At 51.4% G+C, this 18,933-nt stretch overlaps 1 protein-coding gene across 1 annotated transcript in view; it reads right to left on the reverse strand.

Moving 5' to 3' along the window:
* Positions 1-18,933, reverse strand: part of NPHP4 (nephrocystin 4) — a 135,202-nt gene that overhangs the window by 16,722 nt on the left and 99,547 nt on the right. Inside the window, exons 18-20 of the mRNA XM_060013335.1 lie at positions 6,020-6,180; positions 2,885-3,065; positions 44-169 (exon numbers count right to left, since the gene is read on the reverse strand). Of these exons, the coding sequence (XP_059869318.1) occupies positions 44-169; positions 2,885-3,065; positions 6,020-6,180 (468 nt within the window). The remainder of the gene's footprint in view (positions 1-43; positions 170-2,884; positions 3,066-6,019; positions 6,181-18,933) is intronic.

Genomic DNA, 18,933 nt, shown 5'->3' on the forward strand with positions numbered 1-18,933 from the left:
ACCCCCAGCCTCCACCCGTAGGCCCCTCGGTCTCTCCACTCACGTCTGGGAGCCCCGGGCGTGAGAAGGCCACCTCCCGAGAAGCCGGTGGCTCCGTCATTCGAGATGACCCGTGACCTGGAAGGTGGCAGTGAGCTGGGACTCCCCACTCTCCGTTCACACAAGTGACCTGAACGAAAAACACCCCCCGCCCCGCACGAGACATAAATACCAGCACAGAGTCGATGACACTCGCCCGGATCCCCGCCCACACCCCACTTTCCACTCTCAGGTTGGAGTTCGTTTTGCAGCAGAAAAACAGCGGGTGGGCAGAGGCACGTTTCCTTCGAGCTCCCTGCTCTCCAGGTCCACACTCTCCTCTGTCTGAGCAGCAGTCTGCTTTCCCACCACGAGTCAGGGCTCGAGATGCTCAGGGCAGGTCTCCGGGGGGGCCCGGCCCCAGGCTCTGGGATGGTCGCAGGCTCTCCTGTCAGGCCCTCGAGTGTCATGCTGTTCCAAGGCCTTTGTGCCCTTCTGCAAACGTCTGTGCCCAAACACGCCCGGGGGAGACACCCTGAGAGCCCCGGTACCTGACCGTGAGCCGGGGGTCAGGGCAGCCTGCCCTCCCCAGGAAGGCCCCACGGGAGACCTGCAGATACAGTGGCAGCGGAGCTCCCAGGGGAGCCGTGGTCACACACACAGCCAGGATCACGGGGTCAAAGAAAGGAAAGGGGCTCTTGGGATCTCTAAACGATGAATGACCCCATAAAGCCTCAGAAGAGGCTGGCAAAGAGACAGCATCAAAAAGCTCGCCTGAGGGCTGCCCTGGTGGCGCGGTGGTTGAGAGTCCGCCTGCCGATGCAGGGGACACGGGATCGTGCCCCGGTCCGGGAGGATCCCGTGAGCCATGGCCGCTGAGCCTGTGCATCCGGGGCCTGTGCTCTGCAGCAGGAGAGGCCACAGCAGTGAGAGGCCCACGTACAGCAAAAAAAATAAAAATAAAAAATAAGCTCGCCTGAGCCGAGGAGCCGCCGAGCACGAGGACCGCCCGCCCTCTCCCACAGAAAGAGTCACAGGAGACCTGGGCGTGGGTGACAGATGCCGGGATCCGCGGCCTCGCACTTGGCCACAGCTGTGAATGCAGAGGCGGGGCCCCATCCGGGCAGGCGCCGACCCTGCCTCTGTCACCCTGAAGGCCTGCACAGCATCACCCCACCTGCTGGCCCGCGCCTGCCACTCGCTGCAGAACAACCAGTTTTAAAAAGAAACAAAAGCCACGACACTTTTTTTTTGCTCAAGAACTGCAGAATGTACAGAGGAAAGCACAGTGCTGCCACGTCGTACAAGTGCGCTGCGCGCAGCACCGGTCCTCTGCCTCACAGCCTCCCTGTCTGGGTATCTCAGGCCCCTTCCCGCGAGCTTATCTCTCTCTTGCAGGCAACGTATGAAAATGACAATTTAAGATAACGCATAATGGAGCTAATCTTTCTTCTGAAGATAAGATTTTAAAACCTGGAGTCACTGCACATTTGTGGGCTGGTGAATTAAAAATAAAAATAACCAACACAATCTTGGAAGCAGAATGCTTCTAGCAACTCCCCTCAGTCGTAGGAGCTTTTGAATAATGCCTGCTTCTCACACACAGCTCATTTATTTCTCCAGAACCTAATTGAGTTTTGCCGTTTCCATATTGTCTGTTTTCGAGGCTGCCCGGGATCCTACATTTGTAAACAAGGGAGCAGAAGCCTGAGACCTGGCTTAATGAGCTCCGCGCTCACGCCTGCTGTTCCGTCCCAGCCCCGCCTGCCCCATGCTGTCGGCACAGGTGGAAAGGGCCCATGGGGCTCAAGGTCTAAAATCAGGCTGGGTTGTAAGGAATGGAAAATTCCCCAATAAAACGACAGAGAGGTTTGAGTCCAGAAACCTCAGACGGCTTGGTGTTGTCCCGCTTTCAATCCTTCCTCAGTCCCCTCGAGGGGGATGGAGTGGGCTTGTCACTAGCCCCACGAGGGCTCACACTGGCCTCTGCCCTGAGGCGGGCACAGGCAGCTATGCCCGGCCTAATGTCCCCTGTCCCATCAGGGTCCTCAGTGGAGCCCCCAGAATGTCCAGGCAGAACCATCCCAGCCACACCCAGCCCCAGCCCCCTGCCCACAAGGAAGGAGGACTGGGGCTTTCCTCGGTGTCTCTGACGAGCAGCTCTTGGGACACCATCTGACGTAAGGTCAAGGTGCTCGGCTCTGAACAAGCACATCCCTCTGCCCCTCTGTTCCCAAGCTGTGTGGTGCGGAAGTTTAGGAAAAGTTCTCTCTTCTCTCCTCCACAATGAGGCAGTGCTATGAGCTGAAACTCCAGATGAAACTCTCTCCCGAAACCAGTCATCTTATTTGAGGATCGTCACAGCGATGCCCCATGGATAGTACCAGAAATAAAATGTGGGCAAGATGGAGACAGCTAATAATACCAAACCCCGACCAGAAATCAGGAACACCAAACAACTGGTGCCAGGGAAGGCTCAGAGGTCAGGGGAAGGCTCAGTGGTCAGGGGAAGGCTCAGTGGTCAGGGGAAGGCTCAGAGGTCAAGAACAGATGCTCAGTGGTCAAGGGCAGATGCTCAGTGGTCAAGGGCAGATGCTCGGTGGTCAAGGGAAGATGCTCAGCGGTCAAGGGCAGATGCTCAGTGGTGAAGGACATTTGTTCAGTGGTCAAGAGAAGGTGCTCAGTGGTCAAGGGCAGACGCTCAGCGGTCAAGGGCATACTTAGTAGTCAGCTAATGAGAGCTCTTCTGAATTCCTACTGAGTGCTGATGCCCACGATGTGACCCCTGTCCTGAGGGGGCTCATGCCCCAAATGGGAAGAAGAGTAGCCACCCAGGAACAAGGGCAAAGCTGCCAGGGACTCTTACCCACGTTAGCCAAGGTCAGGTGCAGCCGGCCCTTCACCACCGTGTGGACGTTGATGGGCTTGACGCAGCCAAACCTAGTCACGTCTCCACTCACCACCATGGTGTCCTGTTCGTGCTCTGTCGCCACGACCTCAAGCTCATGCGAGACCTGAACGGCTGGGCGCCCTTGGCGGAGGAGGTGCTGTGGAGGAGAAAGGACCGGTCGGAGGGCGGCCGAGGCAGGGGCTATCTGCTTCCGAAAACCCAAGTCCCTGCTGTCGGGTCTTTCCCCCAAATCCTTATTAACAAAGTGCATCCCGATTCACCCACTGAGCAAACCCCAGGGATGCACAAGTGGGCCTGGCAGCCACCTGCGTGGAGCCCCCTCCACACGGAGAAGATGAGAACACGGCACAGAACAAGGGGGGATGCTGAGGAAGCCCAGCTCCGCGTCAGCGGGAGCCCCAAGGAGCCTCCACTGGGCCCCTCAGGATGAAGGTGTGCCTCCAGGCAGGGGGAGGGCACGCCAGGCCCGGGCGGGACACAGGGGGCTTCAGTGTGGCAGAAAGGCAGGCAGCAGGTGCGAGGAGGGGCCGCGGGGCAGACGGAGCTGGGTCAAGAGGGTCCTTTCCAACCCCACTCTTCTCTGCTAATCAAGTTTAACCCTTCAGAACCCTCCTGAGCCCAAGAGCGAGTGGGGCTGGCCGGGAGGGAGGGCTGGGCCCCTTCTGCTGCGAGGCCCGGGCACGTCACCAGGCCTCTTGACCGTCACGCGTAAATGGAAGCGCGGGGCCAGGTTCAGGTCCTGCTTCTGGAACTCTGGCCCTGTCCCTCCAGCACTTGTCCTCTGCCTGTCTCTGGGGCGGACACGCCCAGACCAGATCCCTGCTGAGCGGGTCTGGGGCTTCCAGCTCCGGAGACCCTGCGTGCGCAGCAGCGCTTGTCCACATAACGCCAACAAGTTCACGGGCCAGGAGCCCCGGCAGCCAGACGGGGTGAAGACCCCTCCAGGGGGCGGCCAGTCAAGGCAAGCAGCGACGCCCGGCTGCCCCAGGAGCAGTGATGCCAATAAAAACAGGGCATCGCGTCTCACCCAGGAAACTGCAGAGGTTTTTTCCCCACCCTGTAAAGGGTGGGAAAGCAGGCGCCTTGGTCATCTTCCGGGAAGAGCGCCGTGCCGGGCCCCTGGGTCCCCTGCCCGAGGCTCCGTATTGGTGCACCCGTGACTTGGAAACGTGGCTTTGGGGCGTTCTCATCTGGGGAGAAGGTGATGGAGTCAGACCTGGGCTGAAAGCCTGGTCCCAGCAAGACCAGGGGCTTCGGCTTCATCCTGCACACGGGGATCAGGGCAGCAGTCCCAGGGCCGGGCTGAGGACACCGCAGCAGAGCGGGGGTGCAACCAGGCCCCGGCAGCGACCACCGCGAGACCCCAACGATGCTGGCGCTGTCACCGCTCAGGAAATGAGCTGCAGGGGTGAGCCAACATGACCCCAGGATGTTCCCAGCAGTGTGTCCACCAGGACAAGGCGCTTAAATGTCCAACAACGGGGGACAGTGCGACGAGCTGTGATGCGTCTGGAAACGCAGGAAATATCCACAGAAGGCCACGTAAGCACGTTGACAGCTCAGGACCTGGACTTACACAAATCTTCCATCTTCTCTACATAGATGTTAAAGTGAAGACTTGCTTATTTTTAGAAAGTAAAATTCCATTTTATTTAAACCAATTCTGTGTCAGTAAACCTGACAGCACTTGTGGAAGGGGCTCTTCGTGGAGGATGAGATCAAATAACCCCTCCACGCGCTTCGCTCGCCCCTCCCTCCCCTCGCCTCGCCCCGCCCCGCCCCTCCTGCCTTTCACCTCACCCCTCCCTCCCTCCTTCTATTCATCCATTCTCAGCCATGCCCTACCCACGGTGGCCTAGGACTGTGCTGGGGAGGGGTCAGCGGCCATCCCATTCCCACCCTCCATGACATCACTGGCCAGTGTAGGAGACAGACGGGCCATATCCGTGACGACCTTGGGGGGCCTGAGGAATGAGAACACCAGCCGACACCTGCTGAGTCCTCACCAGCTGTGACCCCGCCCCATGCTCTTTGCACACTGCCCCCCGGCTCCCTCCACTGTCCTGAGGGCCTCAGCCCCTCAGGGAAGGGCCCCGAGCCCCGGTGGATGGGACAGTTACAGCCCGGGTCAGCCGCCAGAGGAAGGGAGGGACAGAGGAGCAGGCGGCCCCCAGAGGATGGGGGGCACGGGTCCGGGGCCGCTGCGGCACAGGAGCCACGAGATCCTCGTGGGCTGGGGTGCTGAGGGGCAAGGGGGGACGGGACCAGATCTGCAGGCCTCAGTGACCAGCCGTGCAAGGCTCAGGAAGGGAAACCAAGGGGGCCCGTGGCTGGAGTCCAGAGGGAAATAGCTGTGTGGGATGAAGCAAAAGTGAATGAAGGTCAGAGAGATTCCAGAGATTCCAGAGCTGCAGCTCTCCCCCGTCCACCTCAAGGCAGGGAGGAAAACTCTCGGGACAGCATGTCGGCAAGTGGATGTGGCCCAGTGCCTGGCCCAGAGGCCGCCATGTGACCCCACGTTGACCCTCTGGGGTCCTGGTCACACGAAAGGGAAGGTTTGGGGAGAAACTCTGGGAAGAAAATTGAATTAATGCATGGACTTCAGTTTTAGAATATGAGGAGAATGGGAAGCACAGTTAGAAAACGAATTAGCTTCTGATTCTAGTTAGAATGAGAGAAGCACAATTCAGGGAACTGAGAACAGGCATCAGGAAACATTTTCCCACCCCATCATTCATTCATCCTGTCCTCCGTCCTGAGGGCACACCTCTGATGGACCAGCCAGGCTCTTGGTGAACAAGCCTGATCCCGAGCTGCTCTCAGGAAACATCCATCCTCACCGTCAAGGGAGCAGAGGTGACGTCGCCTGGTGGGTCGGTTCACAGGAGGAACTGATAACTGGGCGGATGTACCCTAGCATGATCGAGTTTAGACTCTGTGAACATCCTTTCCTTTGGGGAAGGAGAGGACTCGGCAGTGCCTTGAATTTGTGAACCAAGAAGCCAGGCCCCTGGACAATGCCCAGTGCTGGGCGATGGCCCACACTGCTGGGCGACAGACCTCACAGAAAGGACCGCGGGGAGACGTTACCTTCATCTGAACGGCGGCGGATCCGACGAGAAGCAGGGAGTCTCCGTCCCAGATGTCGATCTGCAGGGTCTGCATGGCCAGGTAGCGGGCGAACCAGCGCTGCTCCCCGGGTCTCAGGAATCCAGGGCCCACCAGGTACTTCAGCTGAAAGCCCGGAGACCCTGTGCAAAGAGGCCCCAAATGCGCCCAGAAGTAATTGGAATCATTTATCACCTTTACACTTGGAGGAGTTTCTGCTCTGGTCATGATGACTAATTTCCGCTTCTGTCAGAGTTACAGCTTAATAAATACCTTAATCAAAACATTATAAAATATCTAAATTAACAACATGAAGAGTGGTGTTCAGAAGACTACATTTCTTTCCAATGTATACAATAAGCTCCTCCCCAAATAAGACTGATGGTTTTTACCAAGTCCTAGTGAAACAGTCTATGCTGGATAAGGACAGATGCCCCGACGGGCCGGCCAGGGAGTATGACTCTGGGCGCACAGGATTTAGGGAGAAATGCTGTCTACATCTTCTGTCAAAACCGGGTGGTCACCAGATAAAGAAGATGCGGTACATATACACAGTGGAATACTACTCAGCCATAAAAAAAGAATGAAATGATGCCATTTGCAGCAACACGGATGGACCTAGAGATTATCATACTAAGTGAAGTAAGTCAGACAGAGAAAGACAAATATCATATAATATCACTCAAATGTGGAATCTAAAATATGACACCAGTGAACTTATCTTCAAAACAGAAACAGGCTCACAGACACAGAGAACAGACTTTGTGGTTGTCAAGGGGGACGAGGGTGGGAGAGGGACGGAGTGGGAGTTTGGGGTTAGCAGATGCAATCTATTATATACAGAATAGATAAACAACAAGGTCCTAGTGTATAGCACAGGGAACTATAGTCAATATCCTGTGACAAACCGTAATGGAAAAGAATATGAAAAAGAATGTATATATGTACAACTGAATCACTTTGCTGTACAGCAGAAATTAACAGAACATTGTAAATCAACTCTACTCCAATAAAATTTTTTAGAAACCGGGGTATTCACACACAGGCGCATGGAGAGCTCAACTGAGACGGAGCTCAGCACACGGTGCCTAGGTCACCCCGATGCCTCCCGCCCCCAACGCGCCCAGGAGCCCCACAGAAGCACAGGCCTCTCCAAGGTCGCTCCTGGTGCCAGGCTTATCACTACGAGACAGGAGCCGGACTGCGGCCCCCGCCTTCACCTTTGCGGAGTGGCATCACCATTAATCCTAAATTGGCAAAGATGCCATTGAAGTCACCATTAGTTAAAGTGCAGGGACAGCAATGCAGGGGAAACACACTGAGAACAACATTTCCGCCCTTTCCGTCAATAACATAACAGTATTTACGTGGCCCCGCTGAGCAGAACGCTAACCACAGGGAGGAAGGCGGACGTTAGCTCGGCAGCCCAAGCGGCCCCGGGCAGGCTGAGACCCTCGCCCCGTGGGTGCCCACACGGCGCCCTCTCCGCTGTCCTCAAGGCCAGGACAATGCGGTCGGCAGGAGCAGTGAAGCAGGTCCGGACGGGACCCAGCTCGGGGCACGGGGGGAGGGCGTCCGGTGGGCCCAGGGGATACAGAGCAAGGACCGGCGGGGTCCTGGCTCCTGCCATGGCTGGAGCGCTGACAGAAGCGCCCTCCAGGATGGAGGGGCAGGCAGCAGCAGCACAGAGACCACGGGAGGGCCTGGAGTGACGCTGCACACGGCAGGCCAGGCCCCAGTGTCCCGAGTCACAGGACTCGGCCAAGGTCACACGCCACCCCGGCCCCCAACGGCCAGGTCTGAGAAGTAAGTGGCCTGCGGCACCTGATCAGTCCCCCGACACCCACCGTGAGCCCGGCTCACCCAGGCGCAGTGAGGACTGGAATGAGGACCGGGGAATGAGGAAGGCCGAGCTCACAGCACCGACGGCAGCGCCCACCTGCTGGGTCCCGCTGGGCTGCAAGGAAGGGGCAGCGGCGGCACCGGCCTCTGATGTGGCTCAGACCAACGGCTCCAGGTGCACACGGACGTGACCGTGTGGGGCGACCCCCAAATGACACCCGCAAACACTCTTCCCTGGGCACCCTGCACACTCACCCCCAACACCTCCAGTCCCACAGAGCCTCCACCCGGACTTGCACTCGCGCCTGAATGCAGTAGGTCCCAGCTGGACCCCGCGTCTTCCTCCCCAGCCAGCTCCCCCTTGCGTCACCCCAGAGTGCCGCCCAGCACCGCGTCCTCCCGACGCCCTGGCTGGGCTCCATCACCACCACATCCCGTCAGCTGCCGGGTCCCCTCAATACGACCATTAATTCACACGCGGCAAATGTTCCGGGCCCTGTGTGGGGTCGTGTGGCAGAACAGGATGGACAGGGTCCCTGCCCTGATGGAGCTCACGGTCTCGGGGGGACACTTTGAGCCCAGAGCTGACAGTGTGCTGAGTGTCGCACACGGGGGCCATCCTGGTCTGGGCACAGTCCAAGGCCCCTCATGCTGGACCCTCCCAATTCCTCCCCACTGTAGGCTCGTACCCCTTTGCTCCTGTCTGGCTAAGACAACTGACTCCTCGGTGGCCTTCCCTGAGGTCCAGACCCCCCACAGTCCATCCCATGGCACTGCCAAAGCGTCCACAAAAGGAATTCTGTGTCGTCTCCATCCCACTCAAAAACCTGCAGTGGTGCTGACCACTGACTCCTGGGGGTAGTGGTACCACCCTACAGGGTCTGCCCAGGCTCCCCAGCTTACCTCCCTCACCCCTTCACAGACACCGCCCAGTCCAGCTGGGGTCCCTGCTGCACCTCAGTCCTGCCCCACCGCCACGGCCAGGTCTGGCAGATGCTCTGCCTCCAGCTGGACGGTCCTCCCCCACCCCTCTTCTCAATCTCCACCCCTCCTTCATGACAAACACCTCCTGCTCCGTGAAGGTAGCCACGACTCCTCTGATGACAAACACTTTATAACACTACAGTCTACAATGCGTGATGAATGCGTAACAGCTTGGAGTATCTATGCACCAAATAACAAAGCAGAAACCCAGAGATGTAAGAAGAAACAGATGAAAACACAATGACAGTGGAGACCAAACAACCGCTTTCCTTTCAAGGCAGGTCAAGTGGACCATAAATAAGTAAGGATACAGAAGACCAGACCAGCTAATCCATAAGGCAGAGTGTATGCACACGCATACAACATGGTACCCCAATAACAGAGAATATATCTTTTCAAGTATATTTGGAACATTAATAAAAATTTACTGTCTATTTCACCACAAAGAAAACCTAAATACGCTCCTTGAAGTAGAAATATTACAAATAATATTCTCTGATCACAATCCAACAAACTAGAAATTGGAAAAAAATTTTCAAAACAATTCACTTATTCTTAAATAATTCTGTGTCAAATGGAAAACATGATCAAAACAGATTTTTTAGAATAATAATAATGAAAATACTACTTATCAGAATCACCAAAACATAAAGCAATAATCAAAGGAAAATTCATAGCCTTTAATACTTTATATCAACCAGAACAAAAGAATTAAAATAAATGAATTAAGCAACTCAAACAAATTAGGAAAATAACAGCAGAGAACACCAAAAAGAAAGCAGAAGGGGGGTAATAATAAAGGGAAATGCAAAATCTAACTGATTAAAAAAACAAGAAAATAGCGAAACCTATTTAAGGTACACTTATGTGCCTTCAGAAGACAGGGAAGCAGAAATGAGCAGATGGGAAGACATCCCTGTTCCTGGGCAGGTCCCCTCCTGTCCTTCAAGGGCAGTTCCCCTCTCGTTCATCTATGAACTTCTCCAGAACCCCAGATAGAGCCTAACAAGTTCACATAGAAAACTAAACCAGCAAGAATGTCTGGAGAACGGTGCCAAAAAGAATAGCATAACACCTCTGATCAAAGAGCGCAACCTTCGTGTGTAGACAGACAGTCTCATGAACTACAGCCCACAGGCCAACCCAGCTGAGAGCTAAGAATGGCTTTTACATTTTCTAAGGGTTGTGAAAAACAAAAGTCAAAAAAAGAAGAAAATGATTACAGAGAGATCGTATGTGAACCCAGAAAGTCTAAAGTATTCATGATCTGGCCCTTAACAGAAATCCATTTGCCAACCTCTAGTCTAGTGGAACAAGCAAGAAAATCCAGAATGACACCCAAGTAATACAAAAAAGTTTGCTATCTGATAAGGGTGGATCTCAAGTCACTGGGGAAAAAGACAAACGTTTTAATAAATAGTACTGGGTCAGTTGGATAGACATTTGGGAAAAGATAAAACTGATCCAAGTCTGCCCTCACACAGCAGGATAAACTACATAGAGATCAGAAATCTAAACGTAAAAAATGAAACCGGTAAATCCTAGGAGAAACCATGCACGCATCTCTTGCTGAGCCAGGGGAAGAGAAAGCCTTTGCATCTGTGACTCAAGAATCTAGAAGCAATAAAAGACCGACACATTAGACTACACGGAAGTAACACCTTTACACAGCAAAACCCATCCTAAGCAAAGCAAAAAGACAAAGTAGGAAGCATATTTGCAATGTATATCACAGGCAACAGCTAATCTTCCTAATACAGTTCCCAAAACAGAGAAATGGAGAAAGATATGAATAGAAGTTTGCAGACAAAGACAAAAGATGCTCAACTTCACTCATTACAAGAGAAATGCACATTAAAACTTCACTAAGATCTATCTCACATCAATCAGAATGTAACAACCTATTTTGCGGAGGAGGCCAAAAGATCTCAGGCTAACAGAGAGGAGGTGGTGCTGTCTATCAACACCACTGAAGCCTTTTATCCTATAATCCCACTGCCAGCAATCTGCCCTAAAACATACCTCCATACACAGAAAACACGAGAAACACAAGGTTACTCATTGCTGCATTACCTGAAATAGCAGGACGCTGGAAAGACCCAAACCTCCATCAGTAGGATGATGGTTAAATAAACCACAGAACATGCACCCAATGTAGGACGATGTAGCTGTAAAAACAATGCAGACGGTTTCCACATGGAGTGGAACTCGGGATGGAAAGTTAACTGAAAATAGCACAGTGAAAACGTGTATTTGGTATGCCACCTACTGAATAAGAAAAAACAAAAAATAAAAACGTAAATATTTGCTTAAGCCGGAAGCTAGAAACCTGGTCACCCCCAGGCCGGTGAGCAGGGGGGCGCTGTCTAGAGGGGCGAGGGTCGAAGGGAGCCTTGAGCGCTCATTCAGCTACGGGTGAGGGTCGAAGGGAGCCTTGAGAGCTCATTCAGCTACAGGTGAGGGTCGAAGGGAGCCTTGAGCGCTCATTCAGCTACGGGTGAGGGTCGAAGGGAGCCTTGAGCGCTCATTCAGCTACGGGTGAGGGTCGAAGGGAGCCTTGAGCGCTCATTCAGCTACAGTTTTATGTTTGGGGCCACGTAAATATTCCAATCGAAAAGGAAAGAAGGCAAAGATGAAACTGAAAACAAACTGAAACCAGCAAACTCGACTGAACATCAAATAGGCAACAGAACTCCATAGAGAAAAGAATGAACACAAGGGCTTTGGGCCACACTCACTCACGCTACATCCTCGGTGGGACACAACCCTAGACCAGAAGAACACAAAGAAACCTGAACTTTTGTCAGCCATGTATCGTTAGTATTCAAACCAGCGGTATAAGTTTGAAAATACATTGTGCAAATTATAAGGGAAAGTAAATAAGTAAATATATTATCGGGAAACACGATTTTCGGTTTAAGAGGAAAGAGATACAGATAAAATATTTTAGGGAAAAACCTCTAAATTGAAATTAGAAATATCAAGGTGAACTCATGTTTTAATATACATGCCCCAGCTCTGCCCAGGGAAAGGCCTAGAAGCAGTTGAGACCCCGATCAAAAGTGCCCGGATTGATGGGCTTCCCTGGTGGCGCAGCGGTTGAGAGTCCGCCTGCCGATGCAGGGGACACGGGTTCGTGCCCCGGTCCGGGAAGGTCCCACATGCCGCGGAGCGGCTGGGCCCGTGAGCCATGGCCGCTGAGCCTGCGCGTCCGGAGCCTGTGCTCCGCAACGGGAGAGGCCACAACAGTGAGAGGTCTGCATACCGCAAAAAAAAAAAAGTGCCCAGATCGTGATCTTTAGAAAGCACTCCCAGTGCGGGGCCAGGCTCCCGGGAGAAACGGGTGACTGGATCTGAGGCAGAAAAAGCACAAGGCGAGGCTGGACACCTTTGCTCCAGAAAGGGAGGAACTGCCCAAAGTCCAACCAGAGCGTGTCAACAGACTCAGGCCAACCCGAAGGGCTACAGCTGGCCAAAGACGAAACAAAGAGCTAGGATACACAAAACCTGAACTGTCACTATTAGAGTAACTATTACAGTAAGTTCTTACTCTGAAAATTAGAAATTAAAGGGAAAGTATTTAACATTTGTTCTGCCTTTTTTGGAGAACATATATGTAGTTCACTCCTGGTAGATGAGAGAAAGTCTCTTTCTATAGAAGAATGCCAGCTCATAAAGGGAGACCAAATGATAGCATTAGAAGAATTACCATCTTGAAAGCTCCATTTAAATAGCTGATCCGGGCAAAGTACAGCCACGGATGTTAGGACAGTAGGTGAAGGGCTGTAGGGGTCAGATATTCACACGAAGCCCAAGAACAGCCCCAAGAAGTCTTCCAAGTGCAAAGGGGGCAGCGCCTACCTCTTCCCACTGGAGACACCTGGGCGGGTGCCCCTACCAGGTGCTCACACTGACACCCGCACGGTGACACGGCCTGACCTCGGCGCCTCCGATGGGATGCACGGGCAGCACGCGGCCTCAACGATGAAGAGTTCGCACCAAATCCAGGATGGGACGGAGCCCTCAGCCCTTCCCCCAGTGGACGAGAACTACTGAAGACGAACGAGGTAGACAACCAGGTGAGGAAACAATCAGACACACGGAATGTGGGACATTCTGCAACTCGCTCAGTCTCTTCAAACAGGCACCAACACTGGACAAAGAATGCAGGGGACAAGTCTCAATGAAAAGAGACTGAACACATGATTACAGGTAATACATGGGCCTGGACTGGATGTCAGAGCAAAACACAGCTATAATGGACATATGAGGGGAAATGGGAAAACTTGACAATGAAATTCTTATAATCTTAAGTATGATAACAGAATTGTGTGTATAGAAAAGGACGTCCTTATTTTTTTATAAATTTATTTATTTATTTACATTTTATTTTTGGCCGCGTTGGGTCCTTGTTGCCGCGCACAGGCTTTTCTCTAGTTGCGGAGAGCAGGGGCTACTCCTTGTAGCGGTGCGCGGGCTTCTCATCGCGGTGGCTTGTCTTGTTGCAGAGCACGGGCTCTAGGTGCACAGGCTTCAGTAGTTGTGGCTCGCGGGCTCAGTAGCTGTGGCTTGCGGGCTCTAGAGCGCAGGCTCAGTAGTTGTGGCGCACGGGCTTAGTTGCTCCGCAGCATGTGGGATCTTCCCGGGCCAGGGCTCGGACCCATGTCCCCTGCATTGGAAGGCGGATTCTCAAACACTGCGCCACCAGGGAAGTCCCAGATGTCCTTATTTTTAAGTAATGTGTGCTGCTATATTTAGAGGTAAATTGTCACCACGCCTGCATTTTACATTCAAATGATTCTGAGGTGGGGGGAAAGATGAACAAAGAGATAAAGCAGGTATTCCCAAATGCACCAGCACAACTTCTGTAGCTGGGGACACGGAATTAGGGCACCTGGAGAAGGCACAGGAAAGACAAGATCCAGTAAGGAAGAGGCGATCAAGGCTGTACTACAGGGCCCAGACCTAGACGCTGGTCTGGTGGGAGATGCCCCCTTGGCTGGGATAACTCAGGGGCGGGAAGATGGACGAGAGTTCTTTAGGACAGTGGATGCTCTTGGCTGACCCAGACTCCAGCTCTCACACTAGGGAAGACCCCACTAGACAAAAACACCATGAGACGCCTGTCAGAAAAACAACATGTTAGAAAAAAACAGGCAAGAATGCAAGGGAAATAACAAGGAAAGGCGGCCCCGTGCATGTGGTATGGAAGGACGGGGACCAACACAAGCAGATGAAACGGCCACAAACTTGGGGGAACCTTCCTGAAAGGAGCAGGGGACAGTAGTAAGTGAGGAAAGTCCAGAGGCACATCCCACTCTTGAAGAAAAAGAGGAAACAGAAGAAATTCTACTCACAATGTAGAACAGTGACTAGAGTGGCAGAGGCAGCCAGCAGGCCTACGGGCCGCAGGTTCCAGAAGCTGCAGTTGCTCCCGCTGGACCAGAGGTGGCAGCCGTTTGGCATGAGCCTGCTGAGGGCTGCCCACAAGGGCGTGTGGGAGCCACATCATGGACTCTGGGCACCAGGACGCAGACCTGGAGGGGAAGCGGCGACCCTCCACGAAAACTGGTGGTCAGGGCTGCCAAGACTGTAAACGTCCAGACTTTGCCAGAAGACAACAACGTCTCAAATGCCACTTTCCATAAGTGGGTCCATCCATCAGAAAAGAGCGATTGTGTGGCAGAGCTGAGACCAGGGCTTTTTCTCTCTGGCCTCATGCCCCCCTGAGTCTCTGCTATCATCTTTGGCAAAACCAAACTTTGGATTCTGGGAATAACGTTCTGCTTAAAATAAGTATTCCAGGCTGAGAAATGACTCACTTCGTAAGCTTGGTGGGTGTGGAGCCAATGCTTTTAAAATCTTTTATGTCCTATTAACTCTCTGCATTCTTTATGAAGGTCACAAACCTCAGTCCCTACCTCACAGGATACACAAAATCAATTCCAGATGAATTCTAGATCTGAATATAAAAAGGGAAAAAAGGCTTCTAGAAGGTAACATAGGAGGATATCTTCAAGACTTTGTGGAGACAAACTCATTTTGGGTGTAGCTTAGGAAATCTGCCCATTAAGGAGAAGACTGATAAATTGGACGTAATTTTCATGGAAAACTACTGTTAACCAAAAGATACCATTAACACAGTCAAAGGCAAGGCACAGAGCCGGAGGAGATGTTTGTAACATCTGAAGAAAGACTGGGATCCGGATATATACATAACACCTACGAACACCGAGAAACAGACAACACAAGAAAAAATGGGCCAAGCAGTGCAAAAGAGGCTCTGCCGAAGGCGACAGCGTGTGGAAGGTCATCGGTCAGCCAGGAGATGCCGGCACATGCCCACCAGGAGGTCACGTGAAAGAAACCAACAGAGCCACACACATTACACAACCAGCAAGGACACAGGCAGCTCAGACTTTCCGTCTACTCCAGTGGGTGTGTCAGCTGGCACAGCACTGGAGAGGGAGTGCGCCAAAGCTAGACCTGTGCTGCCCCGGGACCCAGCAGCTTCAGTCCCAGGCACAGACCCACGCAGATGCACACACACACATGCGCACCAAAAGAACGATCGTATATTATTAAAAAGCCAAGAGAGTGGAGAAAAGGGAACCCTCGTCCACTGTTGCTGGGAATGTTAAGTGGTACAGCCACTATGAAAGCCTCCTCCAAACCTTTTTTGGAGGTTCCTCAAAACATGTAAAAATAGAGTTACCACATGATCCAGCAATCCCACTCCTGGGTATTTAACCAAAGAAAACAAAAATACTAACTAGAAAAGAAATCTGCACCCTGCCCCCGCCATGTTCATTGCAGCATTATTTATAATAGCCAAGATGTGGAAGCTACCGAAGTGTCTACCTACGGACGAACAGATAAAGAAAATGCAGTATATATATATATATATATACAAAATATTACTCAGCCGTTAAAAAGAAGGTAATCTTGACATCTGTGACGACGTGGATGGATTAGAGAAAGACAAATACCATATGATTTCACTTATACGTGAAATCTTTTTAAAAACAATCAGGCTCGTTAAATACAGAAAGCAGACTGGTAGTTGCAAGAGGTGGGGCGGGGGGTGGGCAAAATGGGTGAAGGGGGCCAAAAGGTACAAACATCCAGTTATAAAATAAGTAAGTCACGGGGATGTGATGCACAGCACGGTGACGACAGTTAATAACACCGTGTTGCGTATTTGAAAGGTGCTAAGAGAGTAGATCGTAAAAGTTCTCATCACAAGAAAAACAGAATTTTATAATTATGTTCAATGATGGATGCCACCTAGACTCGTTGGGCTGATCATTTCACAATGTTTTAAATATGTTCATAGCAGCATTATTCAAAAGAGCCAAAACCTGGAAATCATTCAAAGGCCTGTGAACAGCAGAATGGGTAAACATTGTGGAATATTCGGACAACGGGTTTCTATACAGCCAAGATCACGGACAAACTACTGCTACATACAGCAACATGGAGGAATCTCCCAGACATGAGGTTGAGCGAAAGAAGTTAGATTCAAAATGGTATGGATAATATGACCCGTTTAAGTTCAGAAAACAGGTAAAACTGGGCTTCCCTGGTGGCGCAGTGTTTGAGAGTCCGCCTGCCGATGCAGGTGACGCGGGTTCGTGCCCTGGTCCGGCAAGATCCCACATGCCGCGGAGCGGCTGGGCCCGTGAGCCATGGCCGCTGAGCCTGCGCGTCTGGAGCCTGTGCTCCGCAACGGGAGAGGCCACAACAGTGAGAGGCCCGCGTACCGCCAAAAAAAAAAAAAAACAAGTAAAACTGATGCAGAGTGATAGAATTCAGAAGAGCCGTTACCCTTGGGGGAGGTCAACAACTGGGGTGGGGGGTTGCTGTGTAATGCTCTACAGCCCCATCCGAATTGGGTGGTAGATACACAGATGTGTTCACTTTGTAAAAATTACACCTTTTACAAAAATTAACTCAAAATGTTAATTTTTGTAATGTAAAATGCAAAACTATCAAACTCCTAGAAGATAACATAGGAAAAAACCTAGGTGACCTTTCAGATTTGGTGATGACTTTTTAGCTACAACACCAAAAGCACGATTCATAAAAGAAATAATTGATAAGCTGGATGTCATTAAAATTTAAAACCTCTGCTCTGAGAAAGACACCATTAGGAGAATGAAAAAGATAAGCCACAAGCTGGGAGAAAATAGTTGCAAAACACATATATGATAAAGGATTTGTATCCAAAATATACAAAGAACTCTTAAAACACAACAAATATGAAAACAATATTAAATCCAATTTAAATTAAATCCAATTTAAATTAAATCCAATTTAAAAATGCGCTGAAGATCCGAACAGACATCTCACCAAAGAAGATATGCAGATAATCAGTAAGCAGATGGAAAGACACACTACATCATCTGTCATTACGGAACTGTAAATTAAAACAATGAGCTACCACTACACATGTACTTGGATGGCCCAAATCCAGGACACTGACAGCATCAAATGTTGGCAAGAATGTGGAGCAGCAGGAACTCTCATTCACTGCTGGTGGGAATGCAAAATGGTGCAGCCACTTTGGAAGACAGTTGGGCAGTTTCTCTCAAAACTTAACATACCTTTACTATACGATCCAGCAATTGGGCTCCTAGGTATTTACCCAAATTAGTTGAAAATGTATGTCCACACAAAATCCCGAACAACAAACTGGAAGCCACCAAGATGCCCTTTGGCAGGTGAATGGATAAATAAACTGAGGTACGTCCAGAGTATCATTCGGTGCCCAAAATAAATGTGCCATCAAGCCACGAAAAGCCATGGAGGAACTTTAAGTGCATATTACTAAGCAAAAGAAGCCATCTGAAAAGCATACCCGATATAATTTCAACTATATGACATCTTGGCAAAGGCAAAACTATGGAGACAGTAAAAAGATCAGTAGCTGGCAGGGTGCAGCATAGGGGATTTTAGGGCAGTGAAATTACTCTGGGTGATACTGTAACAGTGGATATATGATGTTACATGTTTGTCAAGATCCATATAATGTACAACGTGGGGAGAGTAAACCTTAAGGTAAACTCTGAGCTTCAGTTAATAACACGGTACCAATATTGGTTCATCGTGAACGTAAGAAGTTGCTAACAGAGGAGACGGGGCGGGGTGGGAGTATACGGGGCTCTGGGCTAACGGCTCAGTTTCTCTGTAAATCTAGAACTGCTCTAACAAATAAGGTCTAACCATCCTTAAAAATTCACGGGGCTTCCCTGGGGGTGCAGTGGTTGAGAATCCGCCTGCCAATGCAGGGGACACGGGTTCCAGCCCTGGTCCGGGAAGATCCCACATGCTGCAGAGCAACTAAGCCCGTGCACCACAACTACTGAGCCTGCGCACCACAACTACTGAGCTCGTGCTCTAGAGCCTGTGTGCCACATCTACTGAGCCCGTGAGCCACAACTACTGAGCCTATGAGCCACAACTACTTACCCTGGGTGCCACAACTACTGAGCCCGTGTGCCACAACTACTAAGCCCACGAGCCACAACTACTGAGCCCATGTGCCACAACTACTGAGGCCACACTCTAGAGCCCGTGAGCCACAACTACTGAGCCCACAAGCCACAACTATTGAGCCTGTGCACCACAACTACTGAGCCCATGCTCTAGAGCCCATGCGCCACATCTACTGAGCCCGCGAGCCACAACTACTGAGCCCACGTGCCACAACTACTGAAGCCCACGCACCTAGAGCCCATGCTCCACAACAGGAGAAGCCACCGTAATGAGAAGTCCGTGCACCACAACAAAGAGTAGCCCCCGCTCACCGCAACTAAAAAGAAAGCCCACGCGCAGCAGCGAAGACCCAGCACAGCCATAAATAAATAAATAAATAAATACATTTACTAAAAAAAAAAAAATTCATGGAATGGTGCACTTTGTTGTATGCATGTTATATTTCAACAACAAAAGAAAACGTCTTAAGTGAGGCCCATGAAAGACTCGGTGCTGAGCCAGCTCAACCTTCTGAGGTCTTGAGGAACCTGGTCCATCCGGAGAGAACCCCCAAGTCTGGGCTGCCAAAGGAA

Source organism: Delphinus delphis, chromosome 1 (assembly GCF_949987515.2).
Source record: "Delphinus delphis chromosome 1, mDelDel1.2, whole genome shotgun sequence".
NCBI classification, from domain to species: domain Eukaryota; kingdom Metazoa; phylum Chordata; class Mammalia; order Artiodactyla; family Delphinidae; genus Delphinus; species Delphinus delphis.